Source organism: Vidua macroura, chromosome Z (genome assembly GCF_024509145.1).
Source record: "Vidua macroura isolate BioBank_ID:100142 chromosome Z, ASM2450914v1, whole genome shotgun sequence".
NCBI lineage: Eukaryota > Metazoa > Chordata > Aves > Passeriformes > Viduidae > Vidua > Vidua macroura.
The window spans coordinates 57147819-57165311 of NC_071611.1; the positions used below are offsets into that span (position 1 = coordinate 57147819).

General features: G+C 36.7%; 1 protein-coding gene across 1 annotated transcript in view; it reads left to right on the top strand.

Annotated features, from left to right (window-relative positions):
* Nucleotides 1-17493, top strand: part of DTWD2 (DTW domain containing 2) — a 65232-nt gene that overhangs the window by 21010 nt on the left and 26729 nt on the right. Inside the window, 2 exon segments of the mRNA XM_054004010.1 lie at nt 2976-3066; nt 9099-9196. Coding sequence (XP_053859985.1) covers nt 2976-3066; nt 9099-9196 — 189 coding nt within the window.

A 17493-nucleotide genomic window follows, 5' to 3' on the forward strand; every position in this document is an offset into this window, starting at 1 on the left:
CTTCCTTAATATTCTGAACACTACCACTCCTGCCTAGAGCTGAATGCTACTTTGATTTACAGAAATTAGAAAAAGATGATGTTCAGTGTTAAAGAAGTTCCTGGTGCTGCTTCTTTTCTGTAACATCAGCTGTGTATGTAGGGCAAGAGTAAACCAGCATCTTTAAACAAAAGAAAAAGACTAAATGCCTTTTCTGCCTAGGTGGCCTTTCTCAGAGCAAAGGCAGATTTTGTGGGGGTGGAACAGAACTTGGTTTGTTTTGCAGTGCTTCCTGTCCCACAGATGTGGACTGGTAATGTTGGTTTCATGAACAAATAATTTTGGTGTTTTTTTGTCTCACAAATAACTGTTAGGTTTCAAAGTAAAATTACAGAAGTAACTCTTTTGCCCTCATGATGGGGTTGTAAAAGTATGTATTCAACATAATTAGGTACCTAATTGAGTGCTTAAAGTGCTTAAGTGATGTATATGCATATGTAAGTAATTATATTGGGAAATTCTTTATCTTTCATAGTCTGTGCTGTGCTCCCTACAGATCAAATTATAGGCAGAATTTATTTTGTAGCTATTTGAAAATACTTACTTTCCAAGTAATTTCCTTATTTTTGTTCGTGTTTGTTGATTTTTTTTTCTGTGAGATTAACAAAGCTTAAAAAGCTATCTGTGAAAAATCCAAACCAGTGTGGAAAATACAAAAAGCATATACCAAAGGGAGACTTGAAAATAGATAACTATTTTCACTATATCTAGTGAAATTTGTTATAATTAAACAACCTGAGGTCAGAAATCACTGGAAGTTCTTTTGTGTGCTTATGAGAGGTAATGAACAGTGTAGCTCATGGGATTGAAGTCAACAGCTAACTGTTCTGGAGCGGCTTGCTGTAGTAGATTTTTATGCCTTCATCTCTCTTCAGCAGAAAATGCTATAATGGGAAGACCTTTAACAACTTATCTTGTAAGTGAAACCAGCTGTTGGAGTGAACCAGCTACTGGGGAGAAAACAAGGAGTCACACTTTGTATACACACCTGAGTTTCTGATAAACCTGATGATCAAAAAGAGGATGAACTTTGACTTAATAATCAGGGCACAGGCAAAAATCAGTCTCCACAGAATTTGCTGCTTCTAGGTTGTTATCAAAACAGATTTTCGTTTAAATTGCTCACCTCTGAGAACATCTGGGAAAAAGATAAAGGGATTGCACTAGAGAATAACCCGTCAGACCTGGAAGTGAGGTTATTTTCAGTTCATTCGCGATGAAGGTCTCTTGGGTAGGCCACTTAATAGTTAGGTTACTGAGTGCTTAATTTTAGGCCCGAAACCTGGCCGTTAATACAGCAGAATATGCCAAATTTATGCTTCATTAGCAACAGGAAAAAAACAGTACTAGAAGGAAAAACAGACAGCAGGCTGCTGGAATGGTACACCAGAAGAGTGTATCAGAATAATTTCCAGTTTGTCATTAGGCTGATTTATTGTGTATGAGCCTTTTTGTTTAAATATTTAACATTTATTTTTCTGGTGCTTATTTTGAGAAGTACCAATTTCTTGTTTTGCATCAACATTCCCCCTATCCTCACTTTGTATTGTGACTGGTATTGGGTTTATCCTGTGGAGAAGGGAATAGCCTCTGTGCCTCAGTAGCTGGGGCTTGAAGTACAGGTTTTAAATTAGCACAGTCAACTGATAAAGAGGAGCTTATCAGTTCTTACTGCCTTTTTATAATGCTGACATTTACTATTAAATACTAATATTTGAATGGGGAGCAGTTGTACTGGTGTGGATCACTGTAACATTAGTTACTGTAACATTTAGTCTACCTGTCTGGGTGCATGCTCTTGTGAGCAAGCAAATTCATTCTCTCTCAGGCTCGTCATGAATTTAATCTGAACCTGTCTTCAGAATTCACTTCTTTGAATCACATCTGCTGCAGTGATTCATTGCTTACTGTCGCTCCTGTGTGGTCAACATATGAACTGTTAACAGTAGAGGTTACAAGTAGAATGCAAGTGAAATTGTGCTCCAAGTCTCTATCACTGCTGAAAATGCCGACTTTATATATTTTAAGTGTATAGAGTTTTGTTTGCAGAGATGGTGTGATTTTAATTGATGAATATATGTAGCAGTTTAACTGTTAAAAAAATTCTTCATTTTCCTGAGTAGTTGTATAATCTATGCAAAGAGCTAGAGTGACATCTGTCCATGCACGTGCACATGAATGTGTTTTTTTCTGGAATGACAGATCAATTTCTCTGTGAAAATCTTCAAGTTTACTTCTTTGCTTCTGTTTATCCTTGATCATCCAGCAGATCAGTTTCATACTAAGCATAAGTTAATTTCTTTAGATACTGTTCTTCAGCTAGTAATTTCAACAGCTTAAGACAGTACACTAAAGAATTTTAAATATTTTTTTTCTGACTTAGATTAGATGTTCCTAATAAGGATTTTTTGTTTTCATTCTACATGTCTGCTACATATTTCAGCATAGATGAAATTATAAAAAATTAAAATACAGCATGTCTGGGTTTTCATGTGTGTATACTTCTAAAATGTTATATTCTAATCAATCATTATAAATATTATATAAATTGTAAATATTGTATGTTCTATTATAGCTTATCATATTGTTGAAATGAACTTGTTAGGAAAGCAGTAACAGACTTGTCTAATAAGGGTATGGATACTAGTAAGGTGCTCATCTTGAAGATGACAGAAGAATTTTTAGAGTGCTGTAACCCTAACCAAAACACAGGAAGTGTCTGAACACTGTTCTCAAAATGCTGTTTCAATGAAAGCCTTGCCTCTTTATTTTTGGAAGTGAAAGGAGTTTCAAACATAAAATTATATGAGGTTTAATACAATGTGGTTAGGGGAAGTTCTTAGGGAATATGATATGTATTTGTGCAATGTAGTTATATCTTCTTTCATAAATTGCTGATTATTTTTATTGTTCTCTCACTCCCTTTTGCCGTGTAGCCATCCTCAGAAGGTGTGTTTGTGTCCTTTCCTGCCTGTACATCCACTAAAGGTCTTCACCTGCTTGTATATAATTCAGCATCCAGCATAGGTGAGTAAGGCTGTGTAACTATGGGACTTGAGCTCTAATCCTAATGCAGCAAATGGTATGCAGGAGGAAATAGCTGTGCTGTCAGCTCATTGTCATGCTTCAACCCCAGCCATCAGCTGAGTACCATGCAGTGCCACAGTACTTGCCCCTCTGCCAGATGGGATGGGGATGAGAAGCAGAGGGAGAAAATGTAAAACTTTCTGTGAGAGAGATAAGAGCAGTTTAATAAATTAAACAAAGTGGAATACAGGAGTAGTAGTACTGCTACTATTAATAATAGCAAGTGATGCACAATACAGTGCTCACCACCTGCTGATGCGCAGCCCATCCCTGAGTAGCAGTTGGCAGGTCCTGACCATCCCCAGATTAAATACTGGGCATGATATTCTATGTGTGAAATAACCATGTTTAGCCAGTTCAAGTCGTTTACCTGGACATGCTCCCTCAAGATTTCTTGTGCAACTCCTCACTGGCAGAGTGTGAGACACTTGAAAGTCCTTGGCTTAGATAAACACTACTTAATGTACTGATGTTTTCGTTGTTGCTATCAACATTATTCTTATCCTGGATCCGAAACACAGCATTGTATCAACTACTGGAAAAAAAATTAATTATATCTCAGCCAAAGCCAGGGCAATCATATAATGATTTTTCCTTTTAAACTTCATGACTGAATGCCAGTTCATCTGAGTTGCAATATTTGTTGTTCAGTTCTTCTGAATTATTGTATCTTCTGAAATCTCACCTTATTTCTGTAATGCCATGCATGCAAGATATCTCAACTGTATAGTCCTACTGGAATTGAAATCTACTTACCTTTGTACAAATTGTAAGAATGAAATAACATTATTATTAAGTAACATAAAATAAAGGCACATGGGTGTGATTTGTGGGGTATCCTGTACAAGGCCAGGAGTTGGACTCGATGATCCTCATGGGTCCCTTCCAACTCAGCATATTCTGTGGTTCTATGAACACAGAGGTGCTTAGAGTTGATTCATGGAGAAATGTATTTTGATTACAGCAGTGGTCTTTTATTGATGTTAGTGTTCTGTTAAAATTGTGAATTAAGCTATTCATCTTAGTGATGCCCTTAGCTATTTCCCCAATGAAAAACTACAGTTCAGCTTCAGAACAGTATGTTTTGGTTTACCAGTAGGAAGACATACATTGATGTTTTTCTCTTCGGTTGACAGTGGAGGTGAATCATAAGGTGTTTAGAAATTGTACCACAGTTACACAGATCTGGGGAGATGGTGGATCTGCAAATTAGACTGTAGAATTCAGAAAACTGTACTCTCATGGTCCAGCTGTTTGCTTGACATCACACAGCTGCTCAGTCAACATGCAAAGAGTCATTTCCTGAAGGAATTTAAGCAGAACACAAAAATACCCTATTTTAAAAAAAGGCTTCTCTCACAGGGAAATAAAACAGAAGCCATGACATATTTGGGCCCTAAATGGGAAAACTGATTTTAATGGACTGTGTATAATAGAAATACTCTTCCATGTTACTTCCTATTTCAAAAGTACCTAAATATACACTGAAGTCACTTGCTGGGAAAAAGAAGTTTAAAAATATGCCAGAGATACTGAATTGGCATTTTAATTGTGTTGAATTTCCTGTTCATGGTGGACAGTATTAGAAAAAGTCTGCAGATTTTTCTGGATTTATACAGCATTCCTGTGTCTGTCTGGAAGGCTATCTTCCAGAATAAAATAATAATAAAATAAATAATATATAAATAATAATAAAACATTTTTATTTATTTTTATAAAAATAAAAACAATTTTTTATTATTTAGCAACCAGAACAGCTGTGTGTTACAATGGGATGCAAGTTTTCCATTACTCTATATTACATAATGATAATTCATAAAATAAACTACCATTGGGAGACTATCCAACTATATGAGGACCCTTGGCTTATCAGAGATAAGTCCTATTAAATAGTAGGAAGCTAAGAACATCATACAGCAATCTTTGGAATTGGTCACAGGTGGTGCTTTTGACTACATAACTGCAGAGGCATACATGACAAAAGCTAAGTTCCCTTTTCTTGTAGTTGCTCATACTCAAAACCCAATCAATCTTGAAGGCAGATGAGCCTTTTGGACTGTATGTGATCCTTCAGTCTGCCATTGCATTACAGACACACTCTTAACAGTCCGTTTCAAAAATATCCCATTAAACTAACCAGGTAGAGAATATCTTTCCCCTGCTGCACATCATTCCTAACTGTCATCCACCATGTGCTTCATTGTTGGTTTTGGAAGTCTGCAGTGCATTGGACTAAGCCTTCAGCTATGATCTAATGGTGCTATTGAGACTAGTATTGAGGGAAGATAGTAATGTAGAAAGTTAGGAAAAACATTTACTGTGTTCTGATTAATGTGACTAATGTCTTCACATTCACACTATCCAGAGGCCAAGCACCTCTGCACATAGTTTTGAAATATGTATTGTGAAAGGGAGAAGAATCACTTGTTGTGGAATAGCAGATCACATGTGAGAAATTGTACTGTCAAACTTCCATTTTGCATAATAGCTACATGAATTATTTAGATTTTTATTTGTGGAGGAATCCAAGGATAATACAGAATTCCATGTTAAGGTTTAAATACTTGGTTTCAGTGGTGTTATTGCACCATTGCTCATCATGAGACTAATTTAAAAACTAAAAATATAGAAACACAGCATCAGGACTAGTGCAAAGGTGATGAAATTATTTGCTCAGACTGATTTTTTTTCTTTGCAAATATGTAAATATATATATATATATATATATATAAATAAAAGTAAATAGAATAATTGTAATTTTTCCTTTTTTCTTCCTGCTGTTACGATCCATAGGTCAGTGGCATAGCTAGGTGTACAAGCCCCTTTTTGTCTTACCTTTGACTTTGATTATTCTTGAAGTGATTGCAAGTAGACCAAAATGTACTTTTCAAAACCTGAGTGATGTGTGTTATCAGGACAGAACCCTGAAGCATAGCAGAGGGTATCTGTTTAAGTTTCTTGTTCCCTGCCTTACTTTTTGTAAGAATTTTCCACATTAATCATCTAAGAAGATTTAGACTACGTGTATTTAATGATTTTGTATATTGATCTAATGCCAGTAATTAGCTTTGAGTTGCTCATTATAATACCTCTTCCATATAGTATTTCTTAGTGAACAGCAGAAAATGTGAGGGGGAAATTCTTTCTGTTTGCCCTTAAAATTCATAAGCAAACAAGAAGGAAATGTATACCTGCTGGTTTCAATAAATATTTGTATTAGTTTGAACTGTTGTTTCATTGTAGATGAATAATCAAAACTATCACAAACTCCCAGAAAACAGAAAAAGAGCCAGTGCAAAAGTAAATTGCCTTGAGTCTGGCAGGAACTTAGCTTTTCACACTGCAGGTCTCAGAGATGTGTGCCTCCAGTGTTTGGACTACTGCTGAGCAGTGGTCACTCAGCATCAGGGCTGTGCCTCCAGGACTGCCTTCAAAGGCCAGTAGCTTGGGGGTGGGCAACAGATTGGAGGGCACATATCCAGAACTGCTAAGCTGGGTTGACCGGGGGATATTCCATACCATATGACAACACAGTAAGAGCTGGGAAAGGTGGGTAGCAAAATGGCGTCTCTCATTGAGGCTTGTGTAGAAACTGCTACATATGCTGAGACCTTATTTCCCAGGAAATGGTTGCACTTTGCTTGCTGATAGGAAAAGGAGAATAAAATATATTTATTTTCTTTCTGCCCTTTGCTTCTGCCGATCAGATTCATTTACATCTTATTTCCCCACCCCATTCTGCTGAAAAGGGAGAGAGGCTGGTGGGCACTAAGAGGCCAACCAAAGTCAGCCCGCCATGTAAATCCTTTAGTCCTATTTCTATCTATGTACTTCAGTAGTCACATAATGAATAAACAAAGAGTTGCAAATGACTATTATGCAGAGAGTTGCAAATTACTATCTCTGAGGAGAACAAAGGAGAGTAACTTCTCATGTTCAAACCAGTAAATATAAAATTGCTGGTATGATAATGTTACATACAGACTGGATAAATACAAATTTTTAAATGAGGAAAATTATTAACAAAGGAAACCTTTTTTTAATGTTAGTTTGATTCAGCTCTTAAGTTTCTGTTCTCAATTCCTTTCTGCTTTGCATTTTATATTTTAGCTTCCTATTTGTTTAGCTTCCATTGTTTTTAGATTGGAAAATTCCATTTCCTTTGTTAGTAAGAGAATGTATTTCTTTGATAGGAAAGGTAATTCTCAAGTAGGGATATGACATTATAGGGAGCAGTTGAATAACTTTCTCCTGACTAATGGCAAATCTTTTGGTTTTGCTTATCAGAGACAAAGAGTTGATTTTCTTCCAGTTCCCTTATTACCACTTCTTAAATTCTTATGAAGACAGGAGGCCTCTGACTACTGAATTGGAATGTTATTTAATTATGACAAAACAAATAATACTGTGCCACTGTTGATGGCTTATTCTGCTTTGCTGAGGTAGAAGAAATTGATGGCAGTTTGAAGTATATTTCTCCCTCCCATTACTGGCACTTCACTCCCAAGTTACTTTGATCATCGTCTGTCCCTAGAAAACATCATGCTGCTGCTGCCATGAAAAATGACGGTGGATGTAGCAGGACAGCTAGTTCTTCAACTCCATGATGTTTTATTTGTTGAGGATCAGTAGATAAGGTTCAGAAAAAGCAAAATTAATAAAAGGTTTAGGTAACAGTAATAAGTCTTCAGAAAACTATTTTAACAGTACATCGGTAGCAAGACAATGTGAGAATGCAGACAGCTGCGCATTGATATTTATGGAAGTAATATATGCCCAGAATGAGTTAATCAGGGCTTCATGTGTCCACAAATACTCTGTTGTTGAGATACGGCTCTTAAATCAAAAGGTAAACCAAACCCTGCACCCCTACCCCTGGGTTTCATTAATTAATCCCATTTAGGGACCGATGTTTGAATGTTCATTTTCTGAACCATCCGACATTCAGGTTGAGAATATTGTAAGAACTTACTTATTTTACTGGGTTTAAGGCTTTCATGATCCTTACCTGACATCTAGTGTCTTGCCTCCTGATAGATTAAGCTAATAACGTTCCTTTGTTCATCTTATGACTAATAAAGAAACTGAAATTTCCATTTTTGGTGTTGGCTTGCTGTCTTCACTAAGTGCAAGATAAAACTATGCATCTGCTTCCTTGATAGGAAAACAAAATCTGACGTCCCACTAACTGAAGCTAAAATTGTACTAATTATTGTCTAGACAAAAGTTCATTGTCAGCTCTGCTAAATGAAGCACAGAAATATATTGCTGTGTTTCAGGACTAGATGGTTTGCTTCAGCTGTTATTACTTCCTTCTTCCTCAATTTTCTGAAGTCCTGCTTCATCACAGCTTTCTTTAATGCTCTTTGAGAAAAGAAGAGCTCCTGCTTGCCACCCAGGCGTGGTGGTCACCTTCCTCACCTGATATATTCAGGTGCCTGGTCACCCCAGCTTGAATGGCATGAGACCGAGTCTTTGTGGCAGTGTAGGTGTCATCGTCCAGGTAACTCTGAAATGAAGTGACAGCAGAATGTTTGCATTTCACACTCTCTCTTCTTGCAACCCATGTTTTTTTTTTTTTAGCATCTGCTTGTGGAAATTGAGCCCTACCCTAGTTTTCTACTGATCCAGATACTATTTCATTAATGCTAATGCTTTTTTTTGCCCACTGTTCATTATTCTGTGATTTTCTCTGAAGTTTTGTTACTGTTTTTTATACTGATAGCCTAATTCAAATTTATGATGGTGATCATATATTAGTTGAGACTGAGTTCAATATTGTCAATCAAGACAATACAATTTGAAGCATCAAGATTGGGGAGGTTTTGCCATGAAGATTTTTTGTCCTGTTATCTGCTAAAATATTTTCTCTGTCTGTAGTCAACAGAAATAGAAAAGAGATAGAAAATGAAAACATTAACAATTCATAGAAGCCTTTCTTGACTTTATGCAAAAGTAACTTTTTTTTACAGGAAAGTTGAGTGTTATGAACAGTACCTTTGCTAGCAGCTTGTCTCCCTCCAGACAAATGTAAAATTTTGGTTGGTCAACGTTTTAACGAAACAGGTGAGCAGGATTGCCTGTGCATTTTCTGGTTCTCTTTAAATTATAGCAATATATCTTTCAGTGTCTTTTTAAATAGCCAACAGCATTCTTAATTTTTATTTCAAGTGTGCACACTCACTTTTGATATAAGCTTCTGATTTCCAAAGATAGTCAGAAGCACTTAATAGTCTTCCTTTAGGTTACAGTTTCAGTTTCTCTGCTCTTGGAGTGTTCAGATGGCTACTTTCAAACTCTTATCTGTTTCCACTTCTGTTCTTTCCTAGTACTAGGTCTGTCTTGCTATTCTGTTTTGTTCTTTTTTGATTTGCTTTATCTGACTAACCATTTGGTGTCACTGAAGTAAAACTAATAGTTTTTACTCAAGTATGAGAAATTGAGAAAGTGGCCTCGTGGTGAGAAACTCTTTAAAAAGAGTTGAAAAAAATATATTCACTTTTTCTTTACCTTAAAATTAATCATAAGAAAAGAGTTCTCAGATATTTTTAAATTATATTTTTTCTAATATTCTGAGACATTGGAAAATACTGCTTTACCATATAGCATCTTTAATCTTGATTAGATGAAGCAAATCTTAGAAACGAGGTCTTGGTGCAAAGCCAGTGAGGTTTTACTACATACATTTTCAGTAAAGCAAATAGAAATTGTGAATACTTACAAAGGAAATTAATTGTTGAATTGAGTTACATCCTTAGAGGAAACTCTCTGTAGAGCTCAGTGTACAAAAATATTGGAAGGAAATACAGAATGAGGATTGCACATCTTTGTGCTGCCTGTGTATTAACTAGAAAACATTAAAAATACATTTCTTTCAGTCTTCTATAACTCTAATAATTACCTTAAAGGTTTTAAGCTACAGGGAGATTTTACTCCCTTCATGTTAAACTTGAAAATGAAGCAACTTTTCAAATTGATACGCATCAGGTAGAACACTGTCAATACAGTCTGCGCCTAGTAAATATTTCAATTCTTTTAGAATTGATGATTACAATATTAAAGCATTTTCAAGTTTGAATCCAGCGATTTCTCTAAACTAGAGGATCGTCTTTAGGTCAAAACCTCTTGTGGAACATCTCAGCCTCAAATTCTGTTAGATTTTTTTGCTATAAACCATGCTGCAGGTCGTGATAGAAACAAACATTTTCATTAGGCTAATATGGATTTTGGTGATCTGTGTTACCCAGGTGTGGGGCTAAAGCGTAACACTTTCAGCATCTGCAGTGCCTGCTTTGTACTGTACATGTAAGACTGTAAAAATTAGGAGTGCTCAGTTACTGAGTTTATGTCCACCTTCTTGGGAAGAGGGAGGAAGAGTGATGGACAAGAGATGGACAAGAGTTACATTCCAGCTTTGCAATGTGTTATTTCTACAAGTTTTTTCTTCTTAGCTATAAATGAATTCAGTCAATGTTTTAAGCAATACTCCTTCCTTGTAAAAACAAAGGAACAGGCATTTTGCAGGCTTGTCTCAGTGTTTACTGTAAATGGGAAGGGCTGTACTGGTCCTTAATCTTCTCTTAGGGTGAAAGTCCCTGCTAAAGCCTCACAAATTGCAGTGCTTTATCTTACATTTTTTGCTACATCAAACTAAACTGGATTTGTTTGTTTTCTGGATTTCTTAAAAGCCATGCTGTGTGTAAGGAGTTTGGTGCCTACTGTACAGGCAACTTAATCAACCTTGACCCTTGTCAGGGCAAGACTTCTGTCTTTGTTACTTTGAAGAAATAAATTATTACAGAATGTTTGCTGATATATTTTAGAAGTATCATTGTTTTGAAGCACATTAAGGCTTCACATTTGTTGATGCTTTGCTTTTTGTTGATGTTATCTGATAGGATAACACTATTTGTGTCCTCTGCTGCCACCAGGAGTGCATGGTTTGGAAGGGTATATGCCAGTATAACTCAAAATCTCTGCTGACCTTGTGTGTGGACAGTGACCTTGTCACTGACCTTGTGTGTGGACAGTACCTGCAGATGGAGGCAGGATGTGGTGCCCACATTCTTTCTCTGCATGCATATAGAACCCTACCATGTGGCTGACTTGGCCAAGTGATAACCTGGATGGTTTCCTATACTCTTATAAATAATCATAATAGAATGGTAGTGGAAATACTTGTATTATTGGGGGATCCAGCAGCTCTTGGCAACAGCTCTTAAAACTCAGAACAGTTCAAGGCAACCTTTGTGAGCATATGTAATGGTCATTATGGATTTGAGTGAAACCTAAGCCATACGCAGCAGCGGATTTTCTTTGGAAGTCTCCAGCACAGCAGCTCTAGCAGTGGCATGCCAAGCAGCAAATTAACAGCAGTGAATCTATAGCTGGCAGAGGTCTGCTTTTAAGGGCAAGTGTACATACCATCTCAGCTGGGTAGCTCTCAGTGCCCATCACATGAAGGGGAAGGCATGTCTGCTGTCCAAGTGTATCTTGGTTATATTTCCTATGCTTTGTAATCAGCATCCAAAACATATGAAAAGAACAAAGTGATTTTATGAGGAGCTCCAGAATTGGATCCTATGGAATAATTGGCATGACCTGAATGAAAGTGTAACATTTAGATGTCCAGTGGTTATGACAGTAAGACTGAAAATCAGGATTTTTACTTTTTTTGGTGTTTGGATGAAAGAGTAAAGATAAAGCACTTTTTTGATTTGTTTTGTTTTGCTTTGCTTTGCTTTGTTTAGAATTTCCTCTACTTAGGTCCTTCTTGGGTACACTTTTTTCTTGTGGTTGAAAACTGACACACAAACTGGGTAGATTACATTTACCTTATTCTTGATTTGCCTATATTGCAGAAAAGCTGAAGATCCAAGTTTGGAAAGTCTTTCTACAACTTGGTATCTTCAACATATAATTGACACCATAATGGTAAAGATGAGAAGGAATTAATCCAGTTTTTTAAGAGCTAGTATGTGATTTTTTTCCTAGTCTTCTCTGTTCTTCCTGCAATCTGGCATTTTAATTCTACTGGAACTATGAGGTGTTTGCATGGTGACTTGGCTTATCAAACAGCATTTCTCAAATAAAAGACCACTTCCATCAATTATCTAGATTTTTTAACCCCAAATAGTCAAAGACTTTGACCTTTTTTATGGTATTGATTAAATTTATGTCAGATACTGGGATTTCTTTGATGTACTAAAATGATTAAGCTAGAAGTGAACAGTTTGGCATGAGTACTTAGAGCATGGTGGTATTGTAAAAATAACACTTTTGTTAATATTTGCTGTTTTCTTTTCCTTCAATAAAAACTGAATATTATTGTTAATACACGTGATATGGTGAGCAAGGGAAGTTGAAATATACAAAAGTGTGGGGGAGAACAGAGGGGTAGCTAGGGCATCTGTGTTTCAAGTCAGTAAAGTGATTACTTATTTTGAATACAAAGTTAAGGTGTAATTTACATAGCTGGATATACACTGTACAGTATGGTTTTCTGAAACTGCAATTACAAAAGCCTTTACACTTGAAGAATGTCTATTAAAATGCTCTCTACAAAGATACAGAACTTCAAAAAAGTGAAGTGTAGTAGGATAGGCAAAAAAAAGTGCTAATGTCTTTCCCCTGGATTGTTCATAAACTTGTACAACTGCAATATATTAAAGCAGTATATTTGCTATTCACTATGGAAATGTTAGGGCAAAAAACAGCTATTGTCTCTTATGCATGAATAACATACAATTTATTGGATTAATGCTCTTTTTAGGCTATTAATAAAATTTTGTAGGCAATTGTTTTTGTATAATAATACTGTTCTACTCAGAAGTAATTTTGGGCATATATTGAACAGAGATAACAACTGTATCTAATATCTAACATGTCAAAAGTTTGAATTATTTTGGTACCAGACTTTTATAAAAAACCTTGTCACTATAGTTTTTAAGTTTCATTTTATATTTTGTGACTATTTGGATGGGGTGATTTTGCCTTTATTTTATTTTTCTGGGAAGGTAATCTAATTCTCAAGCCTTCCCTCCTTGCAAATATTCACGCTTTGGTGATTCTGGATGCTGTGATAAAATTATAGATTCTAATGAAGGAACACTTACAGGACACCAGATGCAAATATTTCTACATGCACCACTTTGTTACTTAGGACAATTACAAATTTATGTGCTTTGGTTTCTGAAATCAAACCACACAAAGTGCTGGTTCTGCACCTGGGATGGGGCAGCTCTGGCTGTGTGTGTAGACTGGGGAATGAGATGCTGGAAAGCAGTGATGTGGAAAGGGACCTGGGGGCCCTGGTTGACGGTGAGTTGAACATAAGCCAGCAGTGCCCTGGCAGCCAGGAGGGCCAAGCGTGTTCTGGGGGCCATGAGGCCAGCATTGCCATTGGGCAAGGGAGGGGATTGTCCTGATCTGCTCTGCACTGGGCAGCCTCAATTTGAATATTGTGTGCAGTTTTGGTCACCACAGTATACATGACATTGAGCTGTTAGAGAGTCCAGAAGAGAGCAATGAAGGTGATGAAGGGCCTCAAGGGGAAGCTGTGTGAAGAGTGTCTGAGGTCGCTTGGTCTGTTCAGTCTGGAGAAGAAAAGACTGAGGGGAGACCTCACTGCAGTTACAACTTCTTGTGAGGAAAAGAGGAGGGGCAGATACTGATCTCTTCTTTCTTGTGACCAGCAACTCCCTGAAGTTGTGCCAGGGGATATTTAGGTTAGATACCAGGATCAGGTTTTTCATCCTGAGAGTGCTTAGGCACTGGAACAGGCTCCCAAGGGAAGTGGTCACAGCACCAAGCCTGGCTGAGTTCAATAAGCATTTGGTCAATACTCTCAGGCACATGACAGTATGTCTCTTGGGGTGTCCTGAGCAGGGGCAGGAATTGAGTCAATGATCCTTGTGGGTCCCTTACAATTCTGCATATTCTATGATGTTATGGTTCTGTGATTCTATGTAATATCAGTATACTTGCTGGCCCTCCTGCAGTTCAGTAGTTTAGATCAGAAGTTAAATGGACCACTTGGGAAAATTTGTAGTTTCACTTTAAAAGTAATAAAAATGCAAAAAGTAATAAAATGCAACTTATTTCTGTTGATTTTGTAAAGCTGTTTAAGGTAATTATATACAACAGACATGGCACTTTCTAGTGCTTCTTCACAAAGAATGTAAAACTGTTTACAGGTTTTGATTCTTTACTCAGGTAACTTTTTTGTGAGCTTTTTGTGTGCTTTGGTGTCATTATGCTATCAAACTAAATTCATGCATTTTTGCCCATTCAGTCAAGAATGACTAGATGCAGGCAGAGATCATCAGCCTGTCACAGCTTTTGTCATTCTGTGTGTGAAAGTAATTAGTGCTGGTTAACTGAACATGTGCTAATTTCCATCTGAAACTGTAGTTTACCAGTTTCAGATTTCTCAATATATTTCTCAATATAATTTAGATAACATTCTCTCTGGCTATTTTTTCTTTGAGTACTATAGACTTCAGCCTTGCCATAAATCCAGAACAGTTCCTTTCTGCTACTCCCTCCTCCTCACACTTTCCCTCAGTGTGTGCGCTCTCCCCAGGCTGTAGCACCTTTCTGGGCATATTCACAGGGAGCACAATAACTCTTGCAGCCTACTTACTACCAATACCTTGACATGAACCCAACACAGCCTATGTCACTTAAGGGAAGACTTTCTCACTCTCTACAACTAATTGAAAAGAGGTTGTAGTGAGGTGAGTGTTGGTTTCTTCTCTGAACTAACAAGCAACAGACAGAAGACATGGCTCTCAAAATGTGCTTCAATGAGAGTTTTAGATTGAAAAATATCCTCACCCAAAGAACTGTCAGGCAGTGAAACAGGCTGCCCAGGAAAGTGGTTGACTCACCATCCTGGGAAGTATTTAAAAGACTTGTAGATAAAGAGTTTGGGGATATGGTTTAGTGGTGGACATGGCAGTGTTAAGTATCCACTTTATGGATACTTTTTATGGACTTTATTGTCTTTGAGGTTCTTTCCAATGGAAACAGTTCTATGATGATCCATGTGTTAATGTTTCTGTTCTTAAAGATTGTGCTTTACGTAAAAAGAAAGTAGATAAATGATAAAAAAGTAGATAAAACAGAGGCATTCTTGCTGGAAACCTCTTAGGCTTCAGTCCTGATCCTAAGAGCCCCTTTCTGAATGTGCAAATGAGAGAGGGTAGTTACCTTTTTTTTAATGCATTTTATTACCTGATGGAAGTTACTACCTTATAGGAATTACGGCAGTCCACAGTCTTCCAAGCACAGGAGTACTGAGGGAGGCAGAGGCACCTGCCTATAACTAAGGTGAGATAGTAAAAATTATAAGAAAAACTGAGAAGTTGTCATTAGCCTGATGGTTTTCTACAGATAATATGTTAGCATCTATTCTTTATTAGTAGTATTGTTTGCTACTAAATGGCAGTGTTATATTTTTAAAATTTGAATGGTTGCCTTTCACACTGGATCTGTGTTGAATTAAAACCACCTAGAGAGTTTGAGAGCAACTGAGTAGATGTGTAATGAAAATGTATATGGTACAAAAATGGGATTATGTTTAAATTACACATTTCAAGAACATGCATCCTAGAAATAATGAAATGCTACTTAAGTACAATCATGAGAATGTATAAATCTTCTGTGACAAAGTGGTTGGATATTCAGACCTGAATGAAATATCTGAATAGTTCTGCTTAGCAGAGATTCTTTTTGTGCTAAATGGATTATAAAAGCCTGCAATACCTGCTGCATACCAAAACTAAAGCTGATTTATAAGAGAAGCAAGTGTTGTAAGTATTTATCTTATGGAGCTCAAGGCCATAGTTGTGTCTTACAGCATAACTTTTAAATTGTATCATCTATTTGAGCTTTATGTTAGCTGCTGGCAATGTCAAGCAGATAAAAAAAATGTATTGATGTATTTATAGAAAGAGAAAATTATTATCTTCAGATTGATGTTAGTCTTCATTATTGCAATAAAAATCTTAAATGGATTGAAATAAATTGCTACAACTGTAAATGATACAAATTGTTTTTTCTTGGGAATTCCAACATTTTCTGAAGTCTGCAAGTACTGAAAAGTGCCAGTGAAAGTATTGGAAATGTCATTGTGTCTGTATAAAGGATTTTTCTTCAGTATAGTCTTTCTAGAGAATATTCCTTCAATTGCTTGATATCATTCTCTTTTGAGGATAAGAGCAGCTAAGGGCCATCATTGGCTGTCGATATTCATTACGTATGTACTATAGAATTACAGAATACCAGCATGGAAGAGGACTTCAAGGATCATCTGGTCCAAACTTTTTCAGCAAAAACACAGTCTAGACAAGATGTTTACATTTTAAATGTCCAGTGTTGGGGAAGTCATGGAAGTAACACTTGGTGGGAATTAAAGATATGGAAGGACTAGGAAGAGGAAAGACTATGAGAGTTGAGATTGTTCATCCTGGAAAGGAGATGAGCTAATTGCAACCTTCTAGTATAGGAAGGGAGCCTTCCAGATGGATGGAGAGAGACTATTTACAAAGGCATTTAGTGACAGAACAAGGAGGAATGGATTCAAACTGAAAGAAAGTAGGTTTAGATTAAAAATTAAGAAGAAATTACTTACTTTGGGGATGGTGAGGCCCTGGGAAAGACTGCCCAGAGAAGCTGTGGATGCCCTGTCTTGATGTGTTCAAGGCCAGGTTGGATGGGGCTCTGAGCAACCTGGTCTAGTGGGAGGTGTCCCAGCTTCTGGCAAGGAGGCTGGAATGGGATGATATTTCAGGTCCCTTCCAACCCAAGCCATTCTATGATTTTGTGATGATTCTATGATCCTTGGATGAGTATGTATTGAAAACCATTGTTTTCAATGAATTGTCAACTAAAACATCAGTTCTGGTGTTCATAATATGAACTTGAAGAACTTCATAATCAATGTGGATTTGGAATAGTTTTAAGAATTCTTTTTTTTTTTAATCCTCTAAGAGGATTTAAAATCTCTTCTGTCTCAGAATTAGGATAGATTGCTCTTTGAAGACTTGGGTTTTCAAGGCAAACATGAAAATATGACCAGTTTTCTAGGTTTAAGCCTTGCGTACTGGATACCGTGTAATGGGAAAAGCCCCTTACGTTTGATTTTATGTAACAAGATTGTTGGTTAAATAAAATGATGCTAAATTACTATAGTGTAAATAAGGCTTAAAAAAACAGTGGGCAGAGAAGTTTCCATGTACTTCTGTTTGCCACAGGCTTATCTTACAGATTTCCAGATTCTATTTACAATTATTTCCCTGTTCATTTGGGAAAGACAGATCATTATGTTTTGGTTTTGTTTATTTGTTTGTGTGTTTGTTCTTT